The sequence below is a fragment of the Maylandia zebra genome, linkage group LG1 (assembly GCF_041146795.1).
Source record: "Maylandia zebra isolate NMK-2024a linkage group LG1, Mzebra_GT3a, whole genome shotgun sequence".
Classification (NCBI taxonomy): domain Eukaryota; kingdom Metazoa; phylum Chordata; class Actinopteri; order Cichliformes; family Cichlidae; genus Maylandia; species Maylandia zebra.
Genome location: NC_135167.1, coordinates 15,538,353 through 15,558,276, shown reverse-complemented (window position 1 = coordinate 15,558,276; position 19,924 = coordinate 15,538,353). Strand labels below are relative to the sequence as shown.

At 39.6% G+C, this 19,924-nt stretch overlaps 2 protein-coding genes across 4 annotated transcripts; one reads left to right on the top strand and one right to left on the bottom strand.

The window, feature by feature from the left end:
• Positions 1–23: 23 nt before the first annotated feature.
• On the bottom strand, positions 24–8,812 carry LOC101467627 (phenazine biosynthesis-like domain-containing protein 1). Of its 2 annotated transcripts, none has more exons than XM_023153657.2 (10): positions 8,678–8,812; positions 7,466–7,565; positions 3,673–3,771; positions 3,372–3,481; positions 3,206–3,235; positions 2,987–3,075; positions 1,062–1,153; positions 597–680; positions 344–406; positions 24–258 (listed from the first exon to the last, which is right to left on the bottom strand). In XM_023153657.2, exons 2-10 carry the CDS (start codon positions 7,524–7,526, stop codon positions 146–148), a joined length of 741 nt encoding a protein of 246 aa, XP_023009425.1. In that variant the 5' UTR covers positions 7,527–7,565; positions 8,678–8,812; the 3' UTR covers positions 24–145. The 2 variants fall into 2 exon arrangements, with proteins under 2 accessions (XP_023009425.1, XP_004539523.1); XM_004539466.6 differs by lacking the exon at positions 8,678–8,812 and adding an exon at positions 7,948–8,141.
• Positions 8,642–19,890, top strand: hnrnph3 (heterogeneous nuclear ribonucleoprotein H3 (2H9)). Of its 2 annotated transcripts, none has more exons than XM_004539464.4 (11): positions 8,642–8,748; positions 12,920–13,012; positions 13,446–13,601; positions 14,284–14,427; positions 15,602–15,740; positions 16,563–16,762; positions 16,928–17,023; positions 17,868–17,983; positions 18,275–18,410; positions 18,769–18,825; positions 18,939–19,890. In XM_004539464.4, exons 2-11 carry the CDS (start codon positions 12,925–12,927, stop codon positions 19,010–19,012), a joined length of 1,206 nt encoding a protein of 401 aa, XP_004539521.1. In that variant the 5' UTR covers positions 8,642–8,748; positions 12,920–12,924; the 3' UTR covers positions 19,013–19,890. The 2 variants fall into 2 exon arrangements, with proteins under 2 accessions (XP_004539521.1, XP_004539522.1); XM_004539465.5 differs by lacking the exon at positions 8,642–8,748 and adding an exon at positions 8,827–8,948.
• Positions 19,891–19,924: the final 34 nt, after the last annotated feature.

Here is a 19,924-nt window from a genome sequence, read left to right as displayed (position 1 = left end):
ATCAGTCAGGACTTAAATGGGGGTTGTTTTTTTTTCTTTTTTATTTGAACCTTCTCATTTTTATTCAAGAGCCATAAAGTGTATCTGCAGGAACACGACAGCTGTGATAGCACATCGGTCACTGTCTTCTCGGATGTGTCTCAGCCTATAGTTTGATTGTTCCCTGCAGAATAGTGATGGTCTGTCCAGCTATGTTGATTCTTCCATCATCTCTCACTTCAAGTTCCAGCTCGCCGCCACGACTAGAGCACTGGTAAGCTGCACAGGCACAGTAAGCCGATTGATAATGGATAAAAGTGGAACACATCAGTTATCAGATAAATGACACATTAGTAATACGTACCCAGCAATTTCTTCTTTCCTAGTTTGTCAGACCAGTAGCTGCCTAGGACTGTGTGGGCAGATCCTGCCAGAGCACATAAGCAGGAATAGGTTAACACTTTCTCTCAAAATGCATTAATAAGACACCTGTAAATGCATCCACTTTAGTCCAGCTGCTTATATGTAAATGTTTTTAGACACACAAATGTTCAGAATTATGTTATTTGATGAATAATAACTATAGATTACATATTAGTGAAGGGCAATCATCTTACCAGTGACAGGATCCTCAGGGATGCCAACCCACGGAGCAAAGTTTCTGGAGTAAAAGTCATATCCTGGCTGGCAATCCGGTGATCCTGTTTCCACATTTTAGCAGCGTTTGATATTTAATATTTGTTGGCAGAAACATTCAGTGAATTTTGTTATACAAATTAAAATGAGCAACAAACGAGTCCACAGGACGGTGATGGCAAAGTACTGTGCTCTTCATCACCATCATCATTAAAACACCAAATGAGGGAATGTTTTTAGCAGAGTGCTGTTCATCCCTCCAGCAGAGGTGCATTGAAGCTTTTCTGATGGTACATGGTGGGACAACACCTCACTTAAACACTTCATGTTGGGTTTTCTTTGGTTTATTCTTAAAGGGAAGCATTGACTGTTAAGTCTTCAATTTAATGGAATTGCTACATGTGGTCTGATCCAACAAGTATACAACTCTACACAGCTCCGATTACCTTTCATAGTGACGACGACGGCTCTGACTCTTCCACTTCTCTCACTATTCTGAAGAGCCACACTGTCAACTTTCAGATGGGTAAGCACGGAGCTGGAGAAAACACACAAAAAGCACATACAGTGGGGCAAAAAAGTATTTAGTCAGCCACCGATTGTGCAAGTTCCCCCACCTAAAATGATGACAGAGGTCAGTAATTTGCACCAGAGGTACACTTCAACTGTGAGAGACAGAATGTGAAAAAAAAAAATCCATGAATCCACATGGTAGGATTTGTAAAGAATTTATTCGTAAATCAGGGTGGAAAATAAGTATTTGGTCAATAACAAAAATACAACTCAATACTTTGTAACATAACCTTTGTTGGCAATAACAGAGGTCAAACGTTTACTATAGGTCTTTACCAGGTTTGCACACACAGTAGCTGGTATTTTGGCCCATTCCTCCATGCAGATCTTCTCGAGAGCAGTGATGTTTTGGGGCTGTCGCCGAGCAACACGGACTTTCAACTCCCGCCACAGATTTTCTATGGGGTTGAGGTCTGGAGACTGGCTAGGCCACTCCAGGACTTTCAAATGCTTCTTACGGAGCCACTCCTTTGTTGCCCGGGCGGTGTGTTTTGGATCATTGTCATGTTGGAAGACCCAGCCTCGTTTCATCTTCAAAGTTCTCACTGATGGAAGGAGGTTTTGGCTCAAAATCTCACGATACATGGCCCCATTCATTCTGTCCTTAACACGGATCAGTCGTCCTGTCCCCTTAGCAGAAAAACAGCCCCATAGCATGATGTTTCCACCCCCATGCTTCACAGTAGGTATGGTGTTCTTGGGATGCAACTCAGTATTCTTCTTCCTCCAAACACGACGAGTTGAGTTTATACCAAAAAGTTCTACTTTGGTTTCATCTGACCACATGACATTCTCCCAATCCTCTGCTGTATCATCCATGTGCTCTCTGGCAAACTTCAGACGGGCCTGGACATGCACTGGCTTCAGCAAGGAACACGTCTGGCACTGCGGGATTTGATTCCCTGCCGTTGTAGTGTGTTACTGATGGTGACCTTTGTTACTTTGGTCCCAGCTCTCTGCAGGTCATTCACCAGGTCCCCCCGTGTGGTTCTGGGATCTTTGCTCACCGTTCTCATGATCATTTTGACCCCACGGGATGAGATCTTGCGTGGAGCCCCAGATCGAGGGAGATTATCAGTGGTCTTGTATGTCTTCCATTTTCTGATGATTGCTCCCACAGTTGATTTTTTCACACCAAGCTGCTTGCCTATTGTAGATTCACTCTTCCCAGTCTGGTGCAGGTCTACAATACTTTTCCTGGTGTCCTTCGAAAGCTCTTTGGTCTTGGCCATGGCGGAGTTTGGAGTCTGACTGTTTGAGGCTGTGGACAGGTGTCTTTTATACAGATGATGAGTTCAAACAGGTGCCATTCATACAGGTAACGAGTGGGGGACAGAAAAGCTTCTTACAGAAGACGTTACAGGTCTGTGAGAGCCAGAGATTTTCCTTGTTTGAGGTGACCAAATACTTATTTTCCACCCTAATTTACGAATAAATTCTTTACAAATCCTACCATGTGGATTCATGGATTTTTTTTTCACATTCTGTCTCTCACAGTTGAAGTGTACCTCTGGTGCAAATTACTGACCTCTTGTCATCATTTTAACTTGGGGAACTTGCACAATCGGTGGCTGACTAAATACTTTTTTGCCCCACTGTACACATTTACAAAAATGTGATGAGTGGGTGTAGAAGGCTAGTTGCTTGATTATTTGTTTGGCCTTCAAACATATGAATAAGCCCCACTACCTGGAAGCCTGAGAAATACAAATGTTTGAGACTTCATGAACAACAGGACCATGATTCAGATTCCTTTCAATTTGGCAACAAGCAAAGTTTTTTTTTTTTTTTTACTAACGTGTCACAGCTGTCAGCCAGTCGAATCAGCAGCTTCTTGGTGTTGTTGGACAGATAAACTTCCTGAACCGGGAGGTTTCCCACTGCGGCCTGTGTCACACATGTAAAGACAGAGATTTAGCTGAACGAACACACACACACACACACACACACACACACACACACACACAGGAATGTAGCTACACTTTCACAAACAGTTCACAAAAATGTGATTTCTGACCTTGATGGTATCTTTGAAGTCGTTGGGATCCTGAAATAAAAGGAGTTCAGAAAGAAAACCATTTTACATACACTGTTAATAATACAAAAGAATCTTTTTATTTATTTATTTTTGACATTACAGGAATTGATGTGTTTATGTAACTAAAGAGAAAAGTTTATTTTACCTGTCGTGTGGGGGGGTTCAGAGGAAAGTCCATGATGTACCCTTCCTCCTTCTGGGTGACGCACAGATCTCCACTCTTGGTCTCAAACACCAGGGTGGGGTTTACATTTTCTGAAAGAAAACATCCATTACATGGTTATATGCTGGCACCTCTTTGCTCCTTTTTGCAGTCAGCTGCATTGTGCGGTACAGGCATCTCTAAAAAAGAAAAACAAATCGCTCCAGCAGCCTTTTCTAATGCACCTTGGTGTCACTTTTTCTTTTTTGGAAAAACATTTTTATGTGTAAATGTTGCATCTTACTGTTGTATTGGAACAGCACTGCTGCAGAGGCCAGAGTGGCATGACCACACAGATTGACTTCAGTGGTTGGTGTAAACCATCGAAGGCGGAACCTTGATCCTGTTAATCACACATTTAAGACTTTTTTTCAATTTTGTTTTGGTTTTAGTTTCAAATACACAAAGTTAGGCAGTGCAGATAATGATGTTGGTAATTGGCTTACATCCACAAAGGTCTTCAAGGTCAACTTAATGATTTATTGGTTAAAGATTGACTAAAAGACTTATAATTTAGTAACCATCATTCTTAAAAGTGTGGTGTGTTGTCAACGTATATAAAAGTACTGTAAAGATTTAAAACATGTCACATTTGACCTATGACCTCCCCTTCAAGGTCAAGACATCTAAACATTATAATAATGCTATATAGAGCTACTTAAAACTGTTTCTTACTGCCATTGAACTGTCAATATGCAGGCATATAGGGAAAGATACATTCAATTCAATTCAATTTTATTTATATAGCGCCAAATCACAACAAAAGTCGCCTCAAGGCGCTTCATAGATACAGAGAAAAACCCAACAATCATATGACCCCCTATGAGCAAGCACTTCGGTGACAGTGGGAAGGAAAAACTCCCTTTTAACAGGAAGAAACCTCCGGCAGAACCAGGCTCAGGGAGGGGCGGCCATCTGCTGCGACCGGTTGGGGTGAGAGAAGGAAGACAGGATAAAGACATGCTGTGGAAGAGAGACAGAGGTTAATAACAGATATGATTCAATGCAGAGAGGTCTATTAATACATAGTGAGTGAGAAAGGTGACTGGAAAGGAAAAACTCAATGCATCATGGGAATCCCCCGGCAGCCTACGTCTATTGCAGCATAACTAAGGGAGGATTCAGGGTCACCTGGTCCAGCCCTAACTATATGCTTTAGCAAAAAGGAACGTTTTAAGCCTAATCTTAAAAGTAGAGATAGTGTCTGTCTCCCGAATCCAAACTGGAAGCTGGTTCCACAGAAGAGGGGCCTGAAAACTGAAGGCTCTCCCTCCCATTCTACTTTTAAATACTCTAGGAACAACAAGTAGGCCTGCAGAGCGAGAGCGAAGTGCTCTAATAGGGTGATATGGTACTACAAGGTCATTAAGATAAGATGGGGCCTGATTATTTAAGACCTTGTATGTGAGGAGCAGGATTTTGAATTCAATTCTGGATTTAACAGGAAGCCAATGAAGGGAAGCCAAAACAGGAGAAATCTGCTCTCTCTTTCTAGTCCCTGTCAGGACTCTTGCTGCAGCATTTTGGATTAGCTGAAGGCTTTTCAGCGAGTTTTTTGGACATCCTGATAATAATGAATTACAGTAGTCCAGCCTGGAAGTTATAAATGCATGAACTAGTTTTTCAGCGTCACTCTGAGACAGGATATTTCTAATTTTAGAGATGTTGCGCAAATGGAAGAACGCAGTCTTACATATTTGTTTAATATGTGCGTTGAAGGACATGTCCTGGTCAAAAATGACTCCAAGGTTCCTCACAGCGTTACTGGAGGCCAAGGTAATGCCATCCAGAGTAAGAATCTGGTTAGATACCATATTTCTAAGCTTTTCAGGGCCGAGTACAATAACCTCAGTTTTATCTGAATTAAGAAGCAGAAAGTTAGCGGCCATCCAGGTCTTTATGTCTTTAAGACATTCCTGCAGTTTAACATGAGGTTTATAACTGCCACATTTCTTAGGACATCTGACCTTTTCTTCAATGTCAATAGTATAATATATAAAAAGCTTATTAATGTCCATTTATTTCCAAATCAATACCAATTATGAAGGGATATATACAAAATACAATGCTATTAAAGTAAATACTGCCCAGAGAGTGAGCAGTCTAAGCCGAGGTTTGTGCTCTGAGTATTTCTTTTTTGTAGTTTTCACACTGAAAAAGTAGCAAAGTAAACTAAAAGCAAACATACAGCATGCTGTGATTATTCATTTTTGAGCATGCTTGTGGTGTTGGACTCTGTCAGTGGAGTCAAAAGGGGACATAGAGAATCAGCTCATAGCTGGAAGTAATTAAATTGTGGGAGATGAGAAAAAATGTGGGAGATGGCTCTAGAAAACATCTGTGTGTCAGCAGAGAACTGCAAATGTCAGATGATATTTTTGGCAAATTACAAGAATACTGAACCCTTACTGCCATGGTTTGGGTTCACTTTTTACTTATTTAATTTAAATAACAGGCGCACTTTAAAAAGTCATACATGCTTTCATCTTATTACATTTGGACTTTTGTAATTCCCTCTAACCAGTTGTTTTTCTCTCCTTTCTCAGCAAATATAATTTAGAGTATTTTTCAAAAGTCACATTTTTAAGTCTGAAGTAAAACTTATTGTATCTGTTCCTGCTTCCTCTTTGTAAATAATACCTGCATTCCTCTTGGACCGACTGCACACTGCAGTTTTTCACTGTGACAGCTTGTTGCACAATTCTTTGGACTCCATACAATGTAACATTGTTACCTGACAGACTGCTGAGGACAGGTGTTTTTCAGTTTGTGCACGCAGTGAGTAAAATGCTCTGTGTGTGTTTAACTGCAAAGGAACACTAAACATAAGCTAATGAACAGATAAACCTAACTTGGAAAAATAATGAGCTCCTGCTAATGGTTGTGGGTCCTTAATTCTGCCTAATGGCACTAGTTTGATTTTGCTGAAGGCTAACCTTTTGTGATGCTCTTATGCAATCCAAAATTTGTAATTGACATTTCCTAATAGGTACAAAGTGCCATGAAATAGACTTTGTGGTGATTTGAATATATTTTTCTCTAATTTAACTGTATTTTGATCCTTAAATGTCTGTTCTCTGTGGCAAAACTTCAAAGTTTTAATTGTGTGACAGTGTCACATCTTCCTATGGTCACTAGCAGATATTTATGTCCTCAATAGTAACCTGGAAGCTGAACTTCTTGCTAAATTTTCATCCTAATACCAGCTATCTCAGGGGGGCAGTTTGCTTTCATTGAGTAGATTTGTCCTTTTTACGGATAAACTTTTTTCACTTTTTTTGTAATCTCAGGCAGACTGATCCAGGCTTTTTCCTCATCACATTTAGACTATTTTAATTCCCTCTATGGAAGGCTCAGCCAGAAGTCCCTGCCCTTATCTGCCTTGTTCAAACTTTAGCTGCCTGAGACGAGAAGAGCCAAGATCACATTACTCCCACTACATTAGACTTATTCAATATAGAATTGATTTTAAACTTTGCTTTATTGTTTGAACAGCCTTACATGACTTCACTCACCTGGTTAACAGAGCCACGGCCTTGATTCAGACCTTCCTAACTGTTCCTGCTGCTCACATCTTTACAAAAAGAGATCTGGCATTTTCTCTTAGACCCTCACAGCTGTGCAAATTCTTCACCACTCCTCACAACTTTTTTTTTTTTAAGTGACTCCTTTTTTTCCTATCATACAATTTCCTTGACTCATTTATTTCACTTGTCATATTATTCAAGTTTTGTGTCGTGTTTTTATTTTTTGTTTTATTTCAGTCTGGTTTTTTTTTCTGTAAACCATTTTGCAACGATTATATACATAAGCTTTATTATTATCATCATTCTTATGACTATAAATTCATACAAACTTGTTAATCTATATTGAAAATTTCTATCCTGCACCTATAGGGGCTACTTTAAAGTTTAAGCAGCATGTGAGCCGTACACCATACTGTACACTTTTGAAAGAGAGCTTTCCATTACAGCAATACAATCTAAGAGGCTTTGGAATTGGCAAGGCAAAAGTGATCTGTATTAAAACAGACATACCTGTAGTAAAGCTATCAGAGGGATTCGTCCTGGTGATGAAAGCAGTTTCTGAGAGGTTCATCTCTGCTGCTATCTTGTGATACAAGTCATCACTCAGCTCCTGTTAGAAACACACGATTTAACGAGCAAATGATAGTGTCCTGAGCTGCTTTGACCAGTTAATGATTGTAAGCTTCTGGCAGACAAACAGAGGAAGTTTGCTCACTGAAAATGAATAAACATTAAATAAGTTAATTGGAAGCAGCAGCCTGATGTGTCTTATTCAGTTCTTGTGTGATAGCACAGTTTTCAGCGGAACGCAACAAACCACTTTCATTTTCATAGTTGAATTTACAAAAGATTGTTTAAGTTAAAATACTTTTAAAAACACATCTTGTCGAGTTTGTTTTGCAGAAAGAATTTCTGTTTCTGGTCTGCACTTGTGCGAAGCACCGATGCAGGCCGCCATAGCGCAGGACTAAACATTAAGCTTTCTTACTCACACGCTGAAGTGGACAAACTGCCGCTGGGTTTCCCCTGAACGATAAATTGGTGAAGGCATCCAGCGTGAACACTGGTATCTCCATTGTAGGTGAGCGAAAGAAGACGAAAATGGCTTGGAAGTTAAGAGCCTCCGTCCTTCAGCACGGATTTTGATGGAAAGGGTCCACACGCAGTGCTGTGGATGGACTTTTGACCCTCCCTCTGCATGTGTTTTTTCTCTCTCCCTGCAGCCTATCCTATTTTCCACTTGTTTTAGTCACATTTAGACATAACCGGTTTGCGACTGTAGTAGAATGAGTATGTGTTTAAGACTACAAACTTTACCCCTTAAGATAGTCACTTAACTGTGGTTATTTGACAATCTAAAAATAACATTTTTAATGCGATAAATACTGTTTTGTATTGTATAGATAGCCAGAATATGCATGACTAGTCTTACAATATTTTGAGAGAGTGATTAATTTATGATTATAGACACACAAAAAATCCGACTACCCTGACGATAGTTTAGTCTTAAACGCATAATCTAGATTTTGAGTTTACAATAACGGGCACGCTGAATATTTGGTAAATTGTATTTTTATTACATGTCCCAGATACCAGCTCTCTTTGGAGTCGTAAACACAAGCGTCATATCAATAAGCAATTTGGAAAACACGGACTAGTAACAGAAAAAAAAGACGCTAGAATGAATCAACGTTTATAAATCGAAATCTCGCGAGAACATACCTGTGCAAGTTTGCTGGCAGTGTCACCTGAGGCACGGGGCAGGAGCAGGAGACCGGGGATAAGAGGAAGCGGTGAGATAATTTTACCGGTTCACTCATTGCTAACTGTGGATGTGTTTCTTTATGGAGTTGTGTTTTGACATCCAGTGAAGACGCAGGACCGTTAAAACGAGAATTCGTTTGTCCTGTACGTTTGACCGCTGTCTGTGTCCTACAGTTAGCCTTAGCGGCTAGTCTGCTAAATGCTAATGTTGCCGAGCTAACGTTTTCGCGTAAGTCTGGCTTACGAGAAACATATAACTAGTATGAATATTAGACTGATGGATACTCAGATTTGGAGAACTTTTTATTAAGATGCCGTCTTGCGTTTAAAGGATCAAGTTGGGTATAAGTTGAACTCCGACTAGGTTAGCTAGCGCGGCTCTCGAATTTTTAGCACAACACATAAACAGCTGGAAGGAGGAAGTATCAGACCATAGCTATTTAAGCTGTTCTGGCCGCTGCAAAGATACAGAAAGTCGTTATTAGGGCCCGAGCACTGACAGTGCGAAGGCCCTATTGTATCTGCTCCGTTTCTTATTATTATTATTATTATTATTATTCAGGCGAAACAAGGGCCTTTTTGAGGGCCTAAACATGCTCAAAAACTCATGAAATTTTGCACACATGCCAGGTCTGGTGAAAAATTTTGTATTTTAATGGTTTTACATATGAGCACTGGGAAATGGCTCTAGAGCGCCACCTATGCCTTGTTAAATGCAGCCCTACGACCACATCGTTTGAGCTACATGTATGAAATTTGGCACACATGTGTATCATGCCAAGACGAACAAAAAAGTCAGTGGGACCATTGACGCAAACCCAACAGGAAGTCCGCCATTTGGAAGAGAAGGTGACATTTTGGCTCTAATTTTGCCATTTCCATGCCTCGAACTTTTGCAAACTCCTCCTTGGGGTTTCATTTCATAACCTTCATATTTGGTCAGTGTCAACTACACCCTTGTGCCATGTTAAATTGCGGAGCTTTTGAGTTTTCACAATACTATGAGGCCGTGGCGCCATGGCGAATTTCGATGACTCGCCATGAAAATCTTATTGCCTCTCATTTTGTCATACATTTTCTGACCTTGACCAAAGTGAACACATATGATAAGGCTCCACCCCTGAACATATTTCAACTGCCATATTTGACCTCAAGGACAGCGCCACCTAGTGGGAACAGGAAATGTCATGTTTTACACTTTGGGGTACAGTATAGTAATGGGTGACATCTGCAGCCTCAAATTTCTCCAGGAAAGCCTTAAGGAGTTGGTCTTGGGTTACAGTGAAAACTGTGAGTTTTCGCGAAAGGGTGTGACCCCAGCAGCATGGCGAACTTTGATGTCACGCCATGAAGAAACAAATTAGTATAACTCAATGAAATCCAGTCTGATCAGTACCAGACTTTACAGGCATGATGTCAGACCCGCCCTGAACAGATTGATGTGCCCATTGTCAGGAATACGGACAGCGCCACCTAGTGGCAACAGGAAATGTCATGGCTTTAATTTTGTTGTACTGATTTTCACAGGTTCATCGTGGCCACCTCAAAAGCGGTGAATATCACCATCAGTCCCTCGTGATGCTTCAGTGCAAAAATTGTGACTTTAAACTGAACGGCGCACCCTGGTGGCAACGCTGTTCACGATGAAAGATGAAGTGGCTTTTGAGGGTCTTGGCAAGTTTATAGAGGCTTGAAATTTGGCACACACCTCCAATGTGACGAAGGCTTTGTTGTTATGTGATCATTTTCATTGAATATCCCAAAATGGCTCCACAGCGCCCCCTACAAAATTTCAAAACCACAGCCCCAGCTCTGTGTTTTATGTATGAATCTGAAACCTGGTAGGCTTATAGGAGATATCAAGATGTACAAAAAAGTCTCTTGGAGCAATATCCCAAATCCAACAGGAAGTCAGCCATTTTAAAATTAATGTGCAATTTTGGCGACATTTTCTCCTCTTTTCAGGCTTCATACTTTGACGAACTCCTCCAAGGGATTTCATCATATTGAACCATTCTCCAGTGTGTGGAATCTAAAGACCTTTGTGATGTTAAATTGCGAAGCTTTTTACGTCCAGGGAAACGGGGTGGTTATGGCGGCACTTAGAGTTTGAATCACTCGCCAAAAAGCAGTAATCTGCTGTCACTCAAAAACACAATGTTCAATCTCTCCCAAACGTCTCAGGTGTGATGAGACTCGAGCTTGGAAGTGTTTGTTATGCCATTTGTCAGTAATGGTTAGAGCGCCACCTAGTGGGACGACTATAATGATGATTGAATGAGATGAAATGTTAGCTGGTGGTTAAATGCATGAATTCCATCAATGTGACATCAGATCGGAGGTGCTGGTTGTAGGTGTTGGGCGTGGCTCGACGCGATGGGGTGCGAGGGCCCTCATAACGCTGCTTGCAGCTTTAATTAGATATGTTCTTTGAAAGCTTTTTGTGTCATATGTTACTAATAGTTATTTACTTTGTTTTATTGTACAGTTCCGGCGAGGTTTGTTGTCGGTTTAATCTGAATTTAAAAGTAAAAAAAAGAGTCTAGTCTGTCACTGCGTCGACATACCCGCAAATGTTAAAATATGAGATGAATGCAAACTATCCGGATAGATGCACCAGTAAACATTTAATCTCAGTGTTAACTTTTGCCAAACCTGTTGCTCTTGCAAATCGGTTGACAAAAATAGGATTGAAGGGGAAGATTCGGCAACAACTCGAGTGATCTTATTTATGTTTAATAAGCCAAATTCCTTTAAATTAATTATTCCTTCAGCTTTTATTTACCAGATTAAAATTGAGGCCATCATGCCCACACTTAACAATGAGGGATTGTTATTGCAGCCTAACTTTGTTTTTAAATTCTTTTTAAAATTCATTTTGTGTGTAAAGCACACACGGGGGATGTTGGCTATCTCAGGATCTTACTCACAAGTGAGGGCAGAAAGGGATTGGATGTCGGGCTGAGGCTTTTTTTTTTTTTTTTTTTTTTTTTTGCAATGATGCAGATTCCGAACCGGATTTTTGTGATAACGAGAGACCTGAACGTGAAAGCAAAGCTGTCAATTTACCGATTGATATACGTCCTTACCCTCACCTATGGTTATGAGCTCTGGGTTGTGGCTGAAAGAATGAGATCACAGATACAAATGGCGGAAATTAGTTTTCTCCTAAGGGTCGCTAGCCTCTCTCTTTTTAAGATGGGTTGAGGAGTTCAGCCAAGCCACAGGCATTCAGAGTAGAGCCACTACTCCTGCACATTGAAAGGAGCTAGTTTGAATATTTCAGGCATCTGATTTGGATACCTCCTGGGCGAGGTGTTCTGGGCATGTCCTACTGGAAGAAAGCCCCAGGTATTCCCAGGACACTTTGGAGTGCCTTGGTGTTCTCCTGAATGAGCTATAGGAGGTGCCTGGGGAGAGGGAGGTCTGGGTTTCTCTGCTTAGGCTGCTGACCTCACGATCTGGCCCCAGAGAAGCAGGAGAAGATGAATGGTCAAGTACTGTTTGCAAGCCAGAAGCATTAAAAATTTTCCACTTCATTATCATTAACAGTGAATGCACACATTATTAAAATGCACACCAGAATGCAAAGAAAAATAGTAATAGCAAATAGTAATTCATAACAATAAATGCATTTTTTTTTTTAAAGTTTGTTCAGTGTCCAGTACCCCCAGAGCAAATGACCAGAATACTTTTGGTCCTTTATATAGATCTGGCACAGGACTCCACATAGTGACCCGCGCTTGTTGGTCAGCAAGACTAGAAGCATAATGTTTAGAGATACACTAAATATGATTTTTCTCGGCCGATTCAGATTTGTTTTTGAAGTCTGACCTACCGATCCCTATTTTCTAAGAACAACAAATGACAACACATGGAAATGAATATCTACTCATCTTCAATGCTAATATGAGCTGCTTTCTTGCCACAAGGAGTAGCCACAGCAGGTAGTGTCCCCCTTTTTTGGGGGGGGGGACTGTTTCGAACTGGAAAACTATACACCCTTACTGACGCATCCGACTGGAATAGAGCCAGTAACTTTTTTTTTTGCCAAATGAATGTTAATCATAACACTGTGGAGTCAGCTTCAATGCAAAATATCAATTTTGTAATAAATGGATTATTAAACTTAAGAATTCATAACTAAGCAAGTGTTGCTGACACAAATGTCTTTCTGCTGTGTTGTGCCGTCTGTGACAGTGAGGATGTCTTTGAATGACGAGGGGTACGTGGTTCGGATCAGAGGACTTCCCTGGTCCTGCACACAGGAGGAGGTGGCCAGTTTCTTTTCTGGTGAGGAAACAGACGTCTTTACATCCTCAGACAAGACCTTAGCTGTTAGTGTTGAAATTGTCACTAGACTAGTTAAATCGCTTAGCATGGCATTCAAGTTTGCATGCACAAGTCTTTTGTAGCACATGTCTGTTTTTGTTATATGCCACACTATTCAAATTTCAGTAGCAATATCAAAGAGCCAAGGGTATCAAGAAAAATGGAAATTATGACCAAAGAATTGGATAAAACATCCAAGCTTTCAAGATGATTTTTAGGACAATAATGTAAAGGTTGTTTATTACTTATCCAAACTTACCTTGAGTGCCTGAACTTGGATGTTTAATTTTTTTTTATTAATTTTTTTATCTTTTTGCAATGGTTCATTACCATTACCTCTTCTCTAGCAGAAGACATCAGTTTAAAAACTTGACGCAATCTCTCTTATGTTTAGACTGTGACATCGCGGGAAAAGTAAATGGAGTGTGTTTCACATACTCAAAAGAAGGCCGTCCGAGTGGAGAGGCATTTATTGAGCTGAAAACAGCAGAAGATTTCAAGAATGCTCTTGCGAAGGACCGTAAATACATGGGGCACCGATATATAGAAGGTAAGCAAACTGGTTAAAACTGAGCAACAGATTTGAATGTTAAGGACGCTACACACTGAACACGTTGAATTTTGCAATGTGATCCAGGAGTTAAAGCTGTATCACGCTGCTTTTGTACACATTTCACAATGTCAGTGGGGCGATTTGAACTATTATTAGCAGAGTTGGCAACACATAAGGAGGTATCAATCATTCTAGAGAGGCGTCACTGTTTAGCTCTGCGTCTGAGGTAAAATGGTATTATTTTACCATTTCTATTTCATTGTGTATTCAGTCCCAGTGTGCAATCTGAGTTACAGGTACACTTGCTGCCAGATACAGTGATCTGATTGGTTACATCTGTTTATTCAGATCCATAAAATCGAGCTTGGTTCAAAATAAAAGCAAATGCCCCAAATTCATCAACTGAAATTATGCGGTCAGTGTGAACTGCTGTGTTAAGAAAAGGTGAGTCAGAAGAATATTTTTAATGCAAGAAATAGTTACATTTTACGCGTCTGGTGCATAAAGGTTTTTTTTTTCTCTTTCTTTGTATCATTAATGGTTCATAAAGCAGCAGTTATTCAGTTATATTGGGTTCCTCATTTGCATATGAAGCCTTTAAGAAAACTGTAATGAACATGTTTAAGTTTAATTTATGACCAGCATGTGATGTTTGTGAGTGTCTGTCTGTCCAAATCAGTGTTCAAGTCGAACCGTAGTGAGATGGACTGGGTGCTGAAGCGTAGCGGTCCTGCTGACTATGACAGCTGCAGTGGCTGCATGCTGAGACTTAGAGGCCTGCCCTTTGGCTGCAGTAAGGAGGAGATTGTTCAGTTTTTCTCAGGTACATGAACACTGAGACTTTTGGGTAAATACTACATAAAGTTGTATTGATGTTACAGTAGATATTTTAGTCTGAAGGATAGTTTTTCAGTGCTGTAGTTTGTGTTTTGTTTTTTTTATTGTTATTCAGAACACCGTAGCAGTCAAATGAGATGCAACCATAAATTTAATTTAAGACAAACACTTAAGAAAGCCCTTTGTCGCTTCATTGCAATATAGACCTTGTGCAGAATATTTAAAAAGGCTATAAAAAGACAAGTCTTTTTTAAAAAAAAAAAAAAAAGAGCTGTCAACTTCACACGATCTTCACTATAAACAGGGCTATATTAGGAAATGTGATGTGGATCATTAAAAGAAAAAAAGAAATCCAAATACTGCCAACTTCACTTTGAACAGTGCTTTTCACTTTTGCCACTAAACCCCATTGCAATACATAGGCATATGCTAACCTTCAGAGTAGATTGACAGGTTATTAAACTTAACATGATTAACTGTGACTAAGTTATTAAACATGTCTGCGTGTTCTAATGTGTGTTTGTTCTTGCAGATTAGTCATGCTGTGCTTACTAATTTGTCCTTGTCCGAATTGTTAGTAGTACAGCAATGATGTTGGTGTTCTGTTAGTCCATTATTTAGCACATTTGTATGACTTAAGATGCCATAGCTCCTAAAGTATTTAATAATAGAATGAGCTGGGCTGTTTTGGCTGAGGGAAGACAATCCCATAAAACTGATCTGGGGTCAGTATTAATGACACTGGCATTGGCTATCTAGGATAATATACACTAATGATTAATATAGATGGATACTAATATTATATTTTTTTCAGATAAAGCATAATTTGGCCATTGTGCTACATATACTCTGTAGTTGTTGTTGTTTTTAAAAAAAAAAACAAAAAAACAAAAAACAAACAAAGGTGAACATACAGTGGCTTATAAGCTGACTCCAAGGCAGTTTTTTTTTTTTTTCTTCTTCTGTTCCACTGCTGAGCAGCAAGTGTAAAGTCAGTCCCCTAAGATGCTCCTATTTTAAGTAGTATGAGATAATACAGCTGTTGTTTATTTGCTTTAATGACCCATTAATCCTTAAAGCTCCACTGATGTAGTGGGTGTTGTACAATCAATTCTATCAGTCTACCTACCGACCTATGTATTTGTGTGCTTGGGTTAAAGGGTTGAGAATCGTGCCAAATGGGATAACTCTGCCAGTGGACTACCAGGGGAGGAGCACAGGGGAAGCCTTCGTGCAGTTTGCCTCAAAGGAGATAGCAGAAAAGGCTCTGGGGAAACACAAGGAAAGAATAGGGCACAGGTGGGACAGATGGGAAAGGGACGGGCTGGACTGGGTTGGGCTTCTGTTAACAGCATTTAATGGGTGGTGATATTAGAATAATTGTGGTATTATTGGGTTGGGGTCTGAATATAAGCATGGGTGGATGTGCTAGTGTGATTATTATTATTTATTTTTTTATTTTTGGTAAAACTGATAAAATGGTAATTAATAATGGGTGGATCATGTTATATTTATTTTTATGCTAATAAGCTTAATTGGTTTATATATTGTAATTAAATGTGAAATATTGGGATGGTCTGTCTGTTTTTTCAAATAAAGGTTGGTGTATTATTTTTGTCATAGACAATTTTCCCGTGTTCATTTAAGATGTGGGAGCTCTATTTAATTGCCTTACAGAAACATTTGGGTTTAATAAATGATTCATTGGTCCTTATTTTATGACCTTCGTTGATTTATGTAGATCATTTATTATGGGTGGGGGGTATAAGTATAGAATTAAAACAAACAGCCAGCACAGGTTCAACCATTAAAGCAGAGAAACAATAAAGCACCTAAAAGCCCTGTAATGATTTCCTTGGCTGTAAGTAACAGTGGTGAGGTTGGTGTAGAAATCCTTTACTTCAGCCTTAAGCCCAGCTAGTGAGATTTTGAGGTCAATCATTCAGACCACTGATTAGAATATTTCTACTTTTGTGTCTTTATCTTCTCTCTGTAAATTATATCTATGTTTGTAACCTTAATTGAGCCACTTCAACACCTTAACCCTCTCCTCTGCCTCTTGTTTTTTTTTTTTTTTTTTTTTTTTTTATCCTGCGTATCTCTATGTACCTCATATTTCAGGTACATAGAGATTTTTAAGAGCAGTCGTAATGAAATCAGAGCCTACTATGAGGTGCCCCGGCGGGGAATGGGAGCCCAGAGACCAGGGCCCTATGATAGACCAATGATGAGCGGCCCCAGAGGAGGGTTTTTTGGTCCTTCTCCTGGCCGTGGTGCCACCATGATGGATAATATGAGGAGTGGAGGTGGTTACGGAGGAGGTAAGCAGTTTTTGTCTGACCCTGTAGAAAAGGACCTTCAGTTATATTCAGAATAAATTATATTCAGTTCTCTCTCATTCTGCTGGTGTAAAGAGCCTTGTTTCACCTGTAGTGTATCTGTGAGCGGTGAACTGCAGATTGTCTTTGCTGTGTTACTGTGTCCAGGTTACAGTAACTTTGACAACTACAACGGGTTCAACAACTACTGTTTTGGCAACGGCATGTTTGACGAGCGAGTGAGAGGAGAGAGGGGAGGAAGAGGTAAAGTTCAGATTTTATTTGCCTTTCAGAGTTGTGTATTTGGAGTTTAGTGCCCCTGCTGAAAGGCTGGAATATTTTCTGATATTTGGTGATTACATTTGGTTAATTGCATTTTATTTTTCTCAAACATGTACTTTATCTGCACAAAACATTTGTTAATGAAAACAGGAATGTGCTTGGATGTTTAGTAAGTTGCCCAAGGACATTTTAACATACGGATGAAGGAACTGAGGATTCCTGCACTGCCAAGCTTCTGAATAGTAGACCAACCCTCTCTGAATCTAAAAACTGAAAACAAGATTTTTGGGGCCCACAGTTGCAAACTGAGTAACCAGTGAGGAACGTAACTTGTCTATCCAGAAGATATGTTTAAAAACCACGTGTACTACTACACCACACACCCCTGTTTCAAATGATTAAAATAGAAAATAACTTCTGAGCAATTTCAGACTTCTACATGTTCCAGCTTGTATGATTTGAAACTAAAATCATTCAAAAGGCTTTTTTTTTTCTTTTTTTTTCAGGACAAATGATTGCCTTGCCTTTTTCAACAGCCATCTTAAAAATTGTCACCATCTTGAGTTTTCAAATAGCTTATCATGAAACTGTAACTGGTACTTCTACCTGCCTGTGAATGATTTCCCTGCAATTTTATCTACTGCACTAACTGCTGATGTCAATAAGTGAAATTAGGATTTGCTTTGTGAAGCAGATGTCTATGGCAGTAAATCTAAGACTTCTCAGTGAAGATTTAACACCTTTTATGTAAGAAATATATATTATACACACATGAAATACTGAATTACTGTTTTGTTTTTCTCTCCGCCCCACCACCACCACTTAGGAGTGGGAAGCCATGGTTACAGTAGTCAGAGTGATGTCGGCTCAGGCTTTCATAGCGGTCATTTCGTCCATATGAGGGGTCTACCTTTCCGTGCCACAGAGGGAGACATCGCTAAAGTAAGAAAACGCTAATCTGATGATTTGTCTTAATGTCTGGATCAAGCATATCAAACTCTGTGGATTTAACTGAAAATATTTTTATTAGGTGGCAGAAAACTGCATTATTCAGTTGAGTGTGTCACGTGTGAGAGAGGGTTTTCATACTTTCTCATTTTTGAAGTTAGAAGTTGGAAATGTATTATCTATGTGGGAACCCAACCTGTCCAGTCCTTTAGATCTGAGATGTCTGGTTTCTGCTCATGTCTTAAAATATCCAGAATTGTATTAACCTTCATTTATTTTTCACAGTTCTTCTCTCCTTTGAACCCGTTAAGGATCCACATCGATATGGCTCCCAACGGCAAGTCAACTGGAGAAGCAGACGTGGAGTTTCGCTCCCATGAAGATGCCGTGGCCGCCATGTCCAAAGACAAAAACCACATGCGTATGATTTGGCTTTTTTTTTTTTCTCTCTCTCTCTCTCTCCCCTCAAGCCAGTGTTTCCATTACTCTCACTCAGAGATACTTGTCAACTCACAGCAGAGATGCAGAATAAGACAGTGGGAAAAATTAAAATAAAAATGTCAGTGAGGCAGAATTAACATAGGAATACATTTTAAGGAGGTTAGTCTTCCTATTGAGCTTAGACCAAGTGTCTAAGATATTTCAGCTTGATTATCTTTACTAATCAGTTTCAGATAAATGCATACATGTCATTTACATTAATGTCTAACAATATTTATTTTTAAATGAAACGTCCATAAACCTCTTTGACTGATTGGGTTGATGTTGGTTTTCCACAGAACATCGCTACATCGAGCTGTTTCTTAACTCGACAGCCAGCGGTGCCGCTGAAATGAGTGAGTTTTAACAGTGTTTTGTTCAGCTTGATACAGTTTCATTATACATTTATAATTTTGAGAATGAATTTGATCATTTTCAAACCAAATGATCTTTTTTGAAAACCTTTCAGGCCGTGGCAGCGGTGGTTACTATAGTAACTCAGGAGGAAGCTCCCGGAGCAGCGGGCTGCGAGGTGCATACTGATGATGTCATCCCACAGCTCCAGTCCATCCTGGCGTTCATGTCACGTCTCTGAAGGCCACATTTAATCAATGAGTGTTTCTAAGCAGGAAAGCTGACGTGAAGTTCCACATTTTCTTTCCTTTTTGTTTTTTAAAAAAAAAAAAAGGCAGAATGAAAAAAGTAAGACACAGACATGACCAGAACGAGCACTATTTTCACACTATTCCTAGAAGCATATGAAGAACAACATGGCTTACACGGAGATAAAAATCCCGGAGCTGTCACAGGTGCTGAACGTGGTCAACTGGTCATGTCAAAGGATTCATGTTTCTTAAAATTGAAGATTGTAGTACAGTTTATCTGAAGACACACAAATACAGAAAAGATACAAATTGCAGAAAGATGTTGTCTTTTGTAATTATATTTTATGGAATGGTATTAAGAGCGTTACATCTGAATGCATTAGTGTTTGACGACTTTAGTGGGATGCACTTTTTTTTTTTTTTTTAAATTCTCCAGTGCAGCAGGAGCTTCATCCCACAGAGCAACAGCTGTGGTGTTTGATATGTAAGGGGTGGGTGGATTGCTTTGGTTTGGGTATCTCGTTGCAAGTCTTCATAGGTTGCGGTCTTAATCATCTTGATTGAAGTGTGTTCAGATAATAACATCCATTTGACCTTGACTTCAGATCAGCTTTTCTGGTTGAGAATGTTTTGTAAATGTGAGCCTGTGTGTTTTTTATGAATGTTTTCACAGTTCATTACAGAATTTAAAAAAAAAGTTGAAATATTATATTCCACTCTCAAAGAGTGGAATTAAAATAAAGTCTATATTTGAGCTGTAAGATAGCTTGTGCAGCTGTTGTACATTTTGCCTAATAAATTTTATATTTAATTGTCTGTCTGACTGTGATGTTATTTGAGGACAAATCTC

Coding starts and splice junctions, on each gene's coding strand:
- LOC101467627 (XM_004539466.6), bottom strand. CDS start 8,031: ATGGAGATACCAGTGTTCACGCTGGATGCCTTCACCAATTTATCGTTC. Junction 3,772..7,465: donor CTCTGATAGCTTTACTACAG/GTATGTCTGTTT, acceptor TGTGATTAACAG/GATCAAGGTTCCGCCTTCGA. Junction 3,482..3,672: donor AGTGCTGTTCCAATACAACA/GTAAGATGCAAC, acceptor GTTTTCTTTCAG/AAAATGTAAACCCCACCCTG.
- hnrnph3 (XM_004539464.4), top strand. CDS start 12,925: ATGTCTTTGAATGACGAGGGGTACGTGGTTCGGATCAGAGGACTTCCC. Junction 13,013..13,445: donor GGTGGCCAGTTTCTTTTCTG/GTGAGGAAACAG, acceptor TCTTATGTTTAG/ACTGTGACATCGCGGGAAAA. Junction 13,602..14,283: donor GGGGCACCGATATATAGAAG/GTAAGCAAACTG, acceptor TGTCCAAATCAG/TGTTCAAGTCGAACCGTAGT.